Genomic DNA, 14,710 nt, shown 5'->3' with positions numbered 1-14,710 from the left:
TGTTGAATGCGGGTCGTGGGTACCAGATGGCTCTTGGCATAATTGATGGAGAAGCCGTGAGCCGACAGGACCTGGAGGGTGGAGTCCACGTCCTGTTGCGCCATTACCTCCGAGCTCGACTGGATGAGGAGGTCGTCCAGGTAACATTGGATCCTGACCGGCCGAGCTCGGATGTGGGCCGCAAGGGCGGCCATCAATTTTGTGAACACTCGGGGAGCCGAGGAAAGGCCGAATGGAAGTGCGCGATACTGGTAATGCTGGCCCGCATGACAAAACCGCAGGAACTTGGAGTATGCCGGATGGATGGGAACGTGTAAGTACGCCTCTGTCAGATCTATCGACGAGAGGAGGTCCCCAACCCGGATGCCATCCAGAATGGATTGCAATGACTGCATTTTGAATCGTCGGTAGAGAACCCAACGATTCAAAATCTTGAGGTCTAGGATTGCTCTCCATCCCCCGGAAGACTTCTGCACGATGAACAGGCGAGAATAGAAGCCGTGTCCGCGCTGCCCCTGAGGTACCGGTTCGATGGCCCGAATTTCTAATAAATGCTGAATGGCCGATACCACCAGAAGTTGATGCGCCCGGTCCCGGGAGGGAGGGCATCGGAGAAATCTGTCCGGAGGGGTGGAGAGGAATTCCAGGGAGAGGCCCCACCTGACCGTCTCCCTGACCCAAGAGTCCGATGTTGTCGACTCCCATTGGCTGGCAAAGAGCGCCAGGCGGCCCCCAATGGGAGAGGAGGACCTGCAGTCAGCGGGACCTGCGGAAGGGACGCCCCCGGCTCCCTCTGAAGGAGCGTCTAAACTGGCCCCTCTGGGCCTGGGGACCCTGGCGTTCCGGAGGACGGGAGCGGGGGGGAAAGAATCTCTGGTTTCTCGGGCCCGAGAACCCAGGTTCTGGGCCGCGAAAGGGACGAAAAGGAGCAGCCGGGCGGTGCTCCGAGTGCCGGGAAATGTTAGGTAAGATCCGCCTTTTGTCCCTGGTTTCAATTAAGAGGGGCTCGAGAGGAGCCCCGAAAAGGGAAGGTCCTGCAAAGGGGGATGATGCCAGACGCCATTTAGACTTGGCGTCCGCCTGCCATTGGCGAAGCCAAAGCAGGCGACGGGAGGTAACCGAAGCCCCAATTGATTTAGCAGCAAACCGTGACGTATTTAATGTCGCATCTGCGGAATATTCCAGGGCGGCCAGGATTTTGCTAATGTCCTGCTGGGACCTGGAATCTGTTAGAGGGATCCGTTCCTTTAATTGGCGGAGCCACAGGATTGAGGCCCTATTAAAGAAAGATGAGGCCAAGGAGGATCTAACCGCCCAGGCGGAGGCCATGTGTGCTTTGACCAGAGAATGGTCAAGACGCTTGTCCTCGGGGCGGAGGCTTTCCTCCGGTGGGGCTCCCGCATTGGAGGGGCTCGAAAGAGCCACCACAGGCGGGTCTACCGTTGGAACCTGCAAGAAGGACGTTAGGTCAGGGACTAAATTATACAGACGTCTGTCAAGTGAATTCGGGTTGGGGCCCGACGCGGGATTGGACCATTGGCGTTGGATTACGTCCTTGAAGAGCTTAGGACCTGGTATCTCTTCTATTTCAGAGATAGGCTCTTCGAATAGAGGAATCGAGGCCTCCGAGGATTGCCCTGGAGGCACAGGGTTACTGGGGAGACCCAAGCCAGTTGTGACCTTAGCCTTGTGGAGAAGCGATCTAAACAGTTGTGGCTTAAACAAGCCCACAAATGAAGGCTGGTCTGGGGCTAGGTCTTCATCTTCAGATAAGTCCTGTTCCCTAATGTCCTGATCTAAGAGGGAGGGATGTTCTGAGGGGACAGAAAGAGCTACCCCCCTTGTAGGATTAACGGACCCCGCATACTGGGATCCCTCAACGTCCACTTGAGAGGAATCAGATTCATCCACCCAGGAAGCGGTACGCTTCTGTAGCTCCAGTTGGACCCCTTTTTGAATGGCCTGGTGCAGAAAAGCCGCTAACTCCGGTGTTAGGACGGAAGCGGAGGGGGAATCCTTGACCGCATCTGAAGGATGGGAAGATGCTTCAGGGGGGTCCGGTGGGCCCGCCCCTTGCGGAGAAGAGACCGATGGAGCTCCAAAAAGGGCCTCCTGAACCTCAGCCCGTAAGGCCGGTACAGCAATGTTAGCATCAGGGGACAATTGGGGAATGGGGGTTCCAGGAGGAACCCTGTCTCCAGATGGGGTGGATGCTGTGGGTAGGGGGTCTGGGATTGGTGCTGGAGAAATCCCTGATTGAGGAGGGGCCTCCCTGAGAGAGGTTTCCCTGAGGGCCTTTTGTATCGAGCGCTCAATCGCCTCATGAAGGCGCTTTTCTTTTTTTGCTTTTTCTGCCTGGGCTTTAGCCTCCTTAGAGGCTTGGGTCCCTTTGGACTTCTTTGGAGGAACCGCTGAAGAAGGCCCTGGTAAGGGCTCCTCGTGGGATGCCCTCTTCGTGGCCTTGGTGGAGCGGGAAGCCATTAAACCTGTTGAAAAATGCAGCAGAATACGATTAAAAATTTTTAAGGCCCAAGGGTGTTCAGCAAAATGGATGCCGTCTGTCTCGTGGGGCAGAGAGGCTGATGCAAAATGGCGGCCGCCTGCCTCGTGGAACAGTGAGGCTGTTACAATGGCGGCCGCCTGCCTCAGTAGGCTAAGGGCGCAAGCAGGCTTTAGCCACGGAGAAGCCAGGAGGGGTGAAAGACCCAACGTCTTATGTTTCTACCCTCCCCAAGGGTTCGCGCCCGCTTTGCCTTGCCTGAGGATATTGTCCCTCGAAGATCTGCGTTGGATCCTGTAGATCTGGCAAGGCAGGGCGCGTGGGGAGGAAAGCCCCAGGGGCGCCAAAAAGGCGTTGCGCTGAGGCGCTAACGCCGTCGCTCCGTCAGGAAAGGCAGGAGCTGGCAGGGATACAGCCAGCCGATGTCCGCAACCGCCGTCAGCTGGAAGGCGCCAAGATGTGGATTGCGCCGGCGGAGAGGCGGAGAAGTGACGGGCGGCAAGCTCAGCCAGGAACCTGCTACCAGCAACGCTGGGAGGTTCCGCAGCGGTCTCGGGCGTGAGCCGTTCGCACTGCTGAGGGGAGAGACTCAAAGGGAAGTCTCAATCCCCAATCGCTGAGCTGCTTCTGGGAGCGCCGGGCGCTGGCCGCTGGGCGCGAAGCCCTCGATTTTGCTCCCACTGTAACAGCTCTGGTATTGAAAAACTGTTTGAGAGGCTCAGTGGAGCGTCTGATCTGGTTCAGATCGAGTCTGAAAGCTGGGAGACAGCAACAGGAGGAGGAGTCTTTCAACTATCAGACTCGATCTGGGCTGAATCGCGTCATCAACCCACGTGTGACCACTGGCCTCTCCCTCGCTTAGAACCTGAAGCTTTTCTTTTAGGTATTATGGATAAATCAATCAAAAAACCATTTGGGATACTATTTCTTTACATAGTGACCGCTACAAGGATTGTACTCGCTAAGCACTGGAAAGGAAAGGAATGCCAACTGTTGGAAGAATGGATTTTAAAAACTGACTGAATTAGCAGAGATGGCAAAATTAACTGCGTTGATTAGAGATAATGGACTAGACAGCTTTATGAGACTGGAAGCCGTTTGTGGACTTTCTATGTGTTAGATACAATAATAAAAGATTAACAGAAGAATTTTAAGACCAATATTTCAGTTAACCTGTTGACTATTGTTTTTTAATACTTCTCTCTCTATGTATATGTATATGTATTTGTTTTCTCATGTATATGTATATGTATTCATATGTATGTACATGTATGTCTATCATCTATCTATCTATCTATCTATCTATCTATCTATCTATCATCTATCTATCTATCATGTTGGGTCGATTTGATTATAAGATATAGACTTCCTCAACTGAAATATTTGTTTACATATTTTTCTTATTAAATAAGGATGAACAAGTTTATAACTATTTGCAGACCCATTATTTATTTATTTTTCAGCATCCAGCCAGGGTGGATTTTTTTTATGTTTAATGTTGGATATTTGGGTCATTTTTTTTCTTTTTTTCCTTTTTCCCTTTGTACCCAATTTTGTTGCTGTTGTTGTTACTGTTGGATGTTTTGGTTTTTTCTGTTCTGTATTTTATTCCCATTGATAAAATGTTTATACACACACACACACACACACACACACACACATACATATACACATACAATGGGGCAAAAAGTATTTAGACAGCCACCAATTGTGCAAGTTCTCCCACTTAAAAAGATGAGAGAGGCCTGTAATTGACATCATAGGTAGACCTCAACTATGAGAGACAAAATGAGAAAACAAATCCAGACAATCACATTTATTTGCAAATTATGGTGGAAAATAAGTATTTGGTCACCTACAAACAAGCAAGATTTTTGGCTCTCACAGACCTGTAACTTCTTCTTTAAGAGGCTCCTCTGTCCTCCACTGATTACCTGTATTAATGGCACCTGTTTGAACTTGTTATCAGTATAAAAGACACCTGTCCACAACCTCAAACAGTCACACTCCAAACTCCACTATGGTTAAGACCAAAGAGCTGTCGAAGGACACCAGAAACAAAATTGTAGACCTGCACCAGGCTGGGAAGACTGAATTGCAATAGGCAAGCAGCTTGGTGTGAAGAAATCAATTGTGGGAGCAATAATCAGAAAATGGAAGACATACAAGACCACTGATAATCTCCCTCGATCTGGGGCTCCACGCAAGATCTCACCCCGTGGGGTCAAAATGATCACAAGAACGGTGAGCAAAAATCCCAGAACCACACGAGGGGACCTAGTGAATGACCTGCAGAGAGCTGGGACCAACGTAACAAAAGCTACCATCAGTAACACACTACGCCACCAGGGACACAGATCCTGCAGTGCCAGACGTGTCCCCCTGCTTAAGCCAGTACATGTCCGGGCCCGTCTGAAGTTTGCCAGAGAGCATTTGGATGATCCAGAAGAGGATTGGGAGAATTGTCATATGGTCAGATGAAACCAAAGTAGAACTGTTTGGTAGACACACAACTCATCGTGTTTGGAGGAGAGATAATGCTGAGTTGCATCCAAAAAACACCATACCTACTGTGAAGCATGGGGGTGGCAACATCATGCTTTGGGGCTGTTTCTCTGCAAAGGGACCAGGACGACTGATCCGTGTACAGGAAAGAATGAATGGAAGCCATGTATCATGAGATTTTGAGTGCAAATCTCCTTCCATCAGCAAGGGCATTGAAGATGAAACGTGGCTGGGTCTTTCAGCATGACAATGATCCCAAACACACTGCCTGGGCAACGAAGGAGTGGCTTCGTAAGAAGCATTTCAAGGTCCTGGAGTGGCCTAGCCAGTCTCCAGATCTCAACCCCATAGAAAACCTTTGGAGGGAGTTGAAAGTTCGTGTTGCCCAGCGACAGCCCCAAAACGTCACTGCTTTAGAGGAGATCTGCATGGAGGAATGGGCCAACATAACAGCAACAGTGTGTGCCAACCTTGTGAAGACTTACAGAAAATGTTTGATCTCTGTCATTGCCAACAAAGGATATATAACAAAGTATTGAGATGAACTTTTGTTATTGACCAAATACTTATTTTCCACCATAATTTGCAAATAAATTCTTTCCAAATCAGACAATGTGATTGTCTGGATTTGTTTTCTCATTTTGTCTCTCATAGTTGAGGTCTACCTATGATGACTAAATACTTTTTTGCCCCACTGTATGTATATATATGATTCATGTATAATTCCTTTGGTTTGGCTTGGCTAAGGCACAAAGATGGATTATTATGAGATCAACAAGTATAGCAATGTATCTATCAATGTATTACTAATGTACATGCATGAAGTACATAAGCAAAATACAGTTCCCCAAATCTTTCTCGAAAAAGAACTGCAACAAAAATTGCAGATACACAAAATGCCTTCCTGTTTATTTATCAACTCTGGATACACAAAACTATGGTTAATGAACCAGAAATTCTGAGGGCCACCTGTGTATCAAAACACTGCCTAATAATAAAATATGAATCTTTTCTAAAATAAGATTATGATCTTATTCTATTTTAACATGCTTCATTTAAATGATAAAACCAATGTTAATTTCAATAAATGGGCCCAAACAAAAAAATTATAACAATTATTAAATCAAATGAAGACAGAGATTTAGAAAGCACATCTAAAACAGGCTTGAAGTTGGAAGGAGATACTATCAGGTTAAGGCAAAATATGACCATATGGAAGCCTTAAGGCTTACTGTTCAGTATTATAAGATATTTTTCCTAGGGCCTTAATTTTATATTGAGATAGTTTAATCTGCAAACAAAAACAAAAACAAGGAAATATTTAAAACTTTGAGACATTAATTTTGTCTTAATCTGATATCAGAAATTTCATTTCCTCCGTTTTCAGAATTATCCAATGCCTAATTAACTGATTAGTGATATCAGTAATGGACGCTCTATTCAAAAACCCATGGATGTGCCTATTTTACTCAATGAAAGCTATTATATTTATTGTTGACATGATCTAGTTCTACTAAAGATTATTTCTCATATTTTAAGAATGTAAATTCTGAAGTAGACATCATGTTCTCGAAGTCAAAAGTAGGTTTAATAGCTGAATCAGAAAAGTTTGCTAATTTTAAAAATCAGACTTTAATGCCAATTTGTATTTTATATACATTTCATTATTAGTTATAATTTCTACTATTCTTGAGCAATTTTTTAAAATCCGGGTTGAGAAAAACAGCACAGAAATACCAATATTTGTAAATTTTGACAATAATATGTTGATTTTCTTTAGGATATACTTATTTGAGGGGTCCTTGGTGTCTGACGAAGCTCAGAGAGCACCAAGAACCCTTCATTTCAGTCCTGAGCTACAAATATTCTCCTCTAACATAACAATTATTTATTGCCTCAAGTTTACAGTAATTGAACCAAAAAACTATTAAATGAGTTATTAATTTTAATTGAAAGTAACTGACCAATATTTTTGTGTGTGCAGTAAAACAATAAATCCTTAGAAAAGGTTTCTATTATCCAAGTGTACAGAACAGAGGAAAACAGATGAAAAATATAAGAATATTAAACCTGGGAAAGAATACCCTAAGGCAGATGGCGAACCTTTTCAGCACCGTGCCCAAACTGGAACCTGTGCGCGTGCCGGAGTGCAAAAACCCCAAGACCAGCTGGCCGGTGCACGCCTGGTCTTCAGCTTTCTGGTGCAGGCAAAGACCAGCTGGTCAGCGGGCATGCACGCACCGGAAACCAGAAGAGCAGCTGGCGACGGCACGCGTGCCCACAGAGGGCTCTGCGTGCCACCTCTGGAACGCTTGCCATAGGTTCACCAACACAGCCCTAAGGCTATATGAGCACTTATTCTGCAATTCTTTCATTAGTTACTATTACTTTGGGCTTCTAATATAAAGTGCTAAAACCCTATAAGGCTTGATTCCAAGATACTGTATGGACCATCTCCTCCAAGTGAAATCTTCCTAGCTTATGCTTGTCTTTGTGGAGGAAAGATGTGGTGTTCCCTTCCGACATCATATAAGGCGGAAACTGATCCAAACACAGTCCTCCTCTGTCCATGCTTTGGAACATCATGTTCCAGTTCCAGTCTTTGCGTCCTCTCGTCTGATATTTTACAAGGAAGTAAACTTTATATTATTTAATTACATGGAAAACCTTTATAGTTTCATGGATGAAGACTTTTATAGTTCTGACTTAGTATGGAGGAACTCCCATAATACTGTTATATATTGCTGAATGAATAAATGAATGTGTGTGTGTGTGTGTGTGTGTTGTTGCAGTCAGCCAGATGTTTAGACTGGTTTTGTCTACATATTGAGTCCTTTCTAAGGATCTGGAATAGGCAGATGTGATCAGGGGTGAGTTCTAAAGTTTTTTACTACCGGTTCTGTGGGCGTGGCTTATTTTGGGGGCGTGGCTTGGTGGGGGGGGTAATGTGACTGGGTGGGCATGGCCAACTTTTTTTTTTTTACTTTTAAAAGTATTTTTTCTACAACCTTAAGAGGTTGCAGAAAAAAATGCTTTTAGAAGCCTCTGATGATCCCAGCTGAGCAGCGTGATCATCAGAGGCTTTTTTTTTTTTTTTTTTACTTTTAGAAGCATTTTTTTGGCCGAAGAGGTTGTAGAAAAAATGCTTTTAAAAGTTAAAAAAAAAAAGCCTATGATGAGGTGGGCGGGGTAACCGAACTACTACAAATTTTTACCACCCGTTCTTGCGAACTGGTGCGAACCGGTAGCAACCCACCACTGATGTGGATATTAAATGGTGTTAAAGATATTGTTACAGGATGTAAACTATTCCATGCATAGCTGCCTTTTGCATATGACTGATGAATTGTCAATGCTAATTGTGTTCAAATGGTGTTCCAATTGTTTTCAGATTGCACCTAAGGCTCCTATTACTATTGGTACTACCTTTGCTTTCTTTTGCAACAGTTGTTCTACTTCTATTTGCAGGTCTTTTTATTTTTTTTATATTCTCCAATTCCTCTTCTTGCATTCTGCTGTTTCCAGGTAGTGCTATGTACACTAACCAGACTTCTTATCAACAATTGTTAAGTCTGGTTTGTTATGTGGCAGGTTTCTGTCTCTTTGAATTCTAAAGACCCAGGACACTTTATTATTGTAAAGTATCGGGAGTTATATGTGCTACGCATTATAGGTATTCGAGAATATTTTAAATGTAAATGTCAAATCCTTATGCCTAGCATATGTTCTTAATTTACTTATAGTTTGAAGAATCTATCCCTCAAAAATGATCAAGGGTATAAGGAGCAATACAATTTTAAAAAATTATTATTGTTCAGGGTCTGCTTTAAAATACTTTGTAACAAATAATCTAAATTTTCATCAGATAGGCACTGAATTTTCAGTACAGAATCATACTAATAGTTTGGATTATAGACCTACAAAAATAAATACCATGGTAAATTACAGAAGAAATTCAGAAATGGCGGTAATAAATGCAACCTTTTAAGCCTGTGATATTGTTTATTAATATACAAGTGTTAGAATTTTTGGAGATCTCCTTACATTTTTGTATTATAATTTTAGCAAGAGTATTTTAAGAGAGTGATCCATGGATCTTCTGTCTTCAAAAGAAAAAAATAGTGTAAAGAAAAATTCATAATTCTTGAAGTTTTAACCTCAAGAGAAAAATGAGCCAAAAAATATTCCAGTGAGTTTCGGAAACATTTTCTCAAATATTCAGAAACCAGAATTTGAATAGTTATTTATAGCTATTTTTCACTATAATTGAATAAAGAAATTATATTTATACATATAAATATATTGTCCAAAACAATTTTATTCATTTGATTTATGTCTTCTGGAATCAAAGAGACTCATTGAATTTTATGATATATCTATAAACAATATGATAAAAATGTCCAGTTAATAAATTAAAATAAAACCACAATATAAAACACAGAATAAAACATCAATAATAAAAAATAAAACAAAATTAAGTTAAGCAGTAAGCAATTAATATATAAACTTTTTCTGAATCAATAAACTTGAGCAGTGATAAATGCTAAATGCTTTCTGGAATAATTCTGTTTTTAATACCTTCCTGAATTTCTATGGGGAGGGCTATTCAAGTGCAGATTCAGCTACAGAAAAGCAGTGCATGCATGCCTCTGCTTGGTTCAGTTTGCAGAAATGGAGACTTCCAACAGGTTAATCTGGGATTATGAATCAGGCAAGTTAAAACTGTTGAAGATGGTCCTGTAAATATGCTGGTACCCATCAATCAGGGGTGAAATGCTACCGGTTCGTGTGTACTGGTAGTGATAAAAACTACCGTTTCGTGTGAACTGGTAGTAAAAAAAAGCTACCGGTTCGAGTGAACTGGTAGTTAAAAAAAGCTATCGGTTCGTCTGAACTGGTATTTCCGATGATCAGCTATGCCGTGTGATTTATATTCGCTAGAAAGCAGGAAATCCTGCTTTCTAGCGAAGCTAAATTGTGCGGCACAGCTGTTTCCCCCTCGTTCTACTTACCTTCCTAAGCCTCCTTTTTCTGCGCGAAGCACACATTTGGCGCGCACTGTGCATGTGTGCACAGCGTGCTTTTGGAGCACACTGTGCATGCAGCATGCACTTGGCACACACTGTGCATGTGCGGGCAGCGAACCAGTAGCAATCCACAGAGGATTTCAACACTGCCATCAATGTAAGTCAGTAAAAGTTAAAACAGAACTTTAAGTGGCTCTCAGAAGCACCTGGGAGCCAACGCAGAGCCCAGGATACAGGTGTCATGCAGACCACCAACAGCTGAGTTGCTGCATTAGAGATCAAAATTCCAGATGGTCTTTAAAGGCAATCCCACATACAACACACTGCAATATTCCAAACAAAAGTTACAGTAAAGGGATTCCAAATTTTCAATTACGAGTTTGTGTATCTAAATTGTATGATACCCCTCCATGAAAATTTTCCCTCCTAGGCCAATCTGGAATATTCATATATAGCAGCTTTAGTTCTCTTTTGGCACAAAATGTAATAAATTTCAGAGTTCCTTTCACTATTTCATTGAAGACTGTAGTGCATTATTTCCAAGAAACGGCCTTTTGATTCTTTTCTTATGGCAAACTGATACTCTGGAATAATCCAGCTTTCAGAATTAATAAAAATATTTATTATATGGAAAACATAGGTAGACGTTGGGATTTATAGTTTGGGTTAATCAGTAGATGAAATTATGAATGTGGTTTTTTTTGTGTTAAAAGACAAATGTTACCTGCCTAGTATGGCTAAATAGCAGTATTTGATTCAATAGATATTAGATTATGCCTCATTCAATAAAACATGCTTTGGTCTTATTGCATTCCATTGTGTTTACATGGTAAAAGTTTAATAACATAAGTAGTGCCCTGCTGGGATGCACTCTGGTCCATCTAGTCCAGCAGTCTGTTCTCACAATGGCCACCCAACTGCACAAGAAAACCTACTAATTCCCCAGCAGATGGTTTTCAGAGGCAGTAACGCTCTCATCGAGGCTAACAGTCATTGATCCCCATGACTTTCATAAATTGGTTCAACAATTTTTTGAGCCGACCCAACTGACAGCACACATCTCATGGTAGTGAATTCTAAAATTGAATTACACGTTATGTTAAAAAAAAATCAAATAAATCCAAAGTTATATGAAGAGAAACCAGAATAAAAATCAATATTTGAAATTATTTACATTTATAGCCTTTTTTACTTATTTACATTTCATACTCTAAGAATTACAGAATGTTAATAATTTCATATTATATAAATCAGGGGTGAAATTCAGTTGGTTCTATCTGGTTTGGGTGAACTGGTAGCGGAGGCTGCAGGAAGCTCCACCCACCTGCGCGGACATCATGACATCCCTGTTTTGCGACAATTTTCAGCCTCTGAGCACACATTTGCGAATCAGTAGGGAAGGTAAGTGAATTTCACCTGATATAAACATAATGTATTGAAATAAACTTTAATAAAAGTAGGCACAAAAAAGTGAGCATTATAGAGGTGGAATGGCCTCAGAAATGGAAACTGAAAGGTGAGGGGATGGAACTCCCTTTTAAGAAAGAGCTACATCTTTTCAGACATCTTTTCAGCTACGAAAAAGGCAAACATCAGAGAGTCGGTCAAAATTATACAAAATGTGTAAAGAAAATACAGATTTTTTTTTCATTTTTTTCAAATTATCCTAGATCCCAAGATTGTTCAAAACAGTGACAAAAACCAAACAACAACCCTAAATATTGATACATTCGGGACATATTAAAACAATACTTTATTGGCATATACAGTGGACTTCCTTATCACAAGATTTTGTAAAGGCTAGATTGCTTAAAAAGTGAGTTAGAAACATATATGAAAAATACCACAATTAATGGATAGCAAATATGATGTCCACAGATTGTTATTGACAGTATGTGCTCAATACCTGTTGCTAGGGAACATGAGAAGAGGTTTGTTTTGCAAATTTGTCCTGTTTATGGCCTTTCCAGAGATTTCCTGCTCATACATTCCTGGAACAGAAGCCAGACTGGACCAATCCAACCTGGGACATCAGGTTGGTTAGGTTATATATAATCAGGTTATATTATTTTGAAAATACAGCTCTGATTTGAATTACTGGGAAACCTCTTCAGCAATTTATTATACCAAGGAAAATGAATTTACTACAGGAAGTTTCTAACCACTATAGGATTTTATTTAAAAAATAATATAGTTCATGGATTTACTCGATCATACGTTTCCCCATTGCTTTGAGTTGAGTTTAAACCAGAGGTATATCCTGACTTGGTATGTAATGGCTGTTCTGAAAAGGACGTACTGAACTTTGAGCTTTTTTTTAAAAAAAGTTAATATTAAAGTAATTTCTGCATTGGCATTCTAAGAGCGCTACCATTTTAAATAAAATTCTTAAAAAAACAATTCGCACAGAATATAAAAACATAAGCTAAGTGGGGAAAAAATAATTTATAGTCTCCCTAAATTTAAACAAAGATGAAACCCTTCAAGTCTGAATCTTCACCAACATAATACCTGTTGTAACGTAATGTCTATGGATTCTTTGAGGCATCTACAATTTAAATGAAATGGTAACTCAGTATCTTTATTATACCTAAGCAAATTTGGAAAAATTAAATTGCTAGCAATTTTTATCTCTGCCAACTTTTAAAATATACATTGTTTTGCAATAGGTTTCTCCGAAACGAGAACAAAAGTTGGTGCCTGTTTTAAGCATTTTCTTATAAAATATTTCTTGATCTAATACAGAAAGAAATTAAAACTGTCAATTCAGGGCAACTGAGTAAAGCAGCCAACAAGCATAAGCACTTGTTCTTTTCACATATAACTGTTTCATTTAAAAGTGATTATAGTTTATTCTTTGCATGTTATAATCTTTTAAGGAAGACAGGTATGAATATCTATTTGAAGATATATCTCGTTAAGTTAATGTACACAATATTTTTTAGTTGCACAGCATTTTAAAAATCTTTGTAGGTAAGAAACCACAGAACCCCACTTTCAAAAATGATAAATCTTTGAATAAATCACATTTTAGCAGATAAATTTGATACAGTATTAAATAAGCTACTATCACTGTAAATGGGAAAACCGCATGGCGAATACATTGAAATAAAATTACTCCTTATTTTTCTAAATAAATAAAGTATGGCTTCTTTTTAACAGAACATCCCCATGTTTCAGATTATGGAAATGATCATGGGATTGTATTAAATATCGAATAGAAAATTGGCAATTCAGTCAAGGAAATTTTAGGAAAGAAGCAGACAATAAAATAGTAAAATGGTATCACCCGGCTTGTTAATGCAACATTACACATAATACTATTTGCATCATTCTAGAAAGGATGCTGTAGAACTGGGAAAAAAACTATAGGGAAAAGATTCTTAAAAGAATCAGGGAATTAGACAATTGACAAGAAAGAAGCAAAAATACATTTGTTTAAAGTTAAGTTGTTGTTAGAGAAGACTGATCACTGTGTCTATTTTGTCACAGATATTTTATTTATTTATTTATGGGATTTACATTATGTGCTGCCCATCTCGACCATTTATGAAATGCTCAGAGATTTTAGATAAAGATTTTTTCCCCTTTCCTCTGATGAGATTTTGGCATTCTCAGATAAAATGTATAAGCTGAATACCCGTGCTCCACTATGAAACTATGTGAATGGACTTGATAAATCAACACTTACAGCTTGAAAATTAATGAGTAGTTACGATCGGCCTCTCCTCTCCCTTTCTCTCCCTCAGCCTTGCCCCACAGAAACGTCTCCTATCCTATACCATTCTCTTCCTCAGCCTTTCTCCACGGAAGTCTCCCCTATCCTATCCCTTTCTCTCCCCCAGGCTTGCCCCACAGAAGCCTCCCCTATCCTATCCCCTGCTTGCTGATGTGAAAGTAAAACTGAAACTGAAACTCCTCTCCTCTGCTTGTGTTTTGCATTTGGAACAGATTTCTTTTCAAGTGGGGAGGGGGAGTAGCATCAGAGCATGTTAATAATAATATAGGAAATACTAATGCTCTGATGGTCATTTCGAAAAATCCTTTCTTAGTAAGCACCTAGAAGCCAAGAGGAACATACGTGGCAAATTTCAAGTATATAGGCTTTATGGTTCTGGAGATTTTGTGATGATGCGTGAGTGGTATTTTGTTCTTATAGATAGATAGATAGATAGATAGATAATAAAAGATAATCATTAAAAATAATTAATTTAGAAAAAATCATTTCAAAATGCAATAATGCTACTGCTCATAAGCAGTATGAAACATCTTTGTGTATATATATATATATATATATATATATATATATATATATATATATATATATGTTCTTACTTCTTCGTAGGGTTTATGTGTGTTTTTCTTCTAGCCAGGTTTTCCCTACGTAGCCAAGGTTTTTTTGTAGCTCCAGCTCAGTAGAATCACATCTACTCGGTTCTGGGCTTTTTTCTTTTCTGAGTTAGAGTTAGAGCTTGCTAGGTGTCAGAAAGGAAAAAAGCCCAGAACCGAGTAGATGTGATTCTACTGAGCTGGAGCTACAAAAAAACCTTGGCTATGTAGGGAAAACCTGGCTAGAAGAAAAACATACACACATACATACATACATACATACATACATACATACATATATATATATATATATATATATACACATATATACACACACATATATATATAT

General features: G+C 40.4%; 2 protein-coding genes across 3 annotated transcripts in view; both read right to left on the bottom strand.

The window, feature by feature from the left end:
- MBD5 (methyl-CpG binding domain protein 5) overlaps positions 1-14,710 on the bottom strand; it is a 174,272-nt gene that overhangs the window by 151,982 nt on the left and 7,580 nt on the right. The window lies entirely within an intron of this gene.
- On the bottom strand, positions 757-2,481 carry LOC148116579 (uncharacterized). Its single transcript, XM_087881832.1, has one exon. The coding sequence runs from the start codon at positions 2,479-2,481 to the stop codon at positions 757-759; it is 1,725 nt and encodes a 574-aa protein (XP_087737958.1).

Source organism: Pantherophis guttatus, chromosome 1, assembly GCF_059756535.1.
Source record: "Pantherophis guttatus breed Tessera chromosome 1, ASM5975653v1, whole genome shotgun sequence".
Classification (NCBI taxonomy): Eukaryota; Metazoa; Chordata; class Lepidosauria; order Squamata; family Colubridae; genus Pantherophis; species Pantherophis guttatus.
Note: the sequence above shows the minus strand (reverse complement) of the source record. Positions and strands in the feature narration are given on the sequence as shown.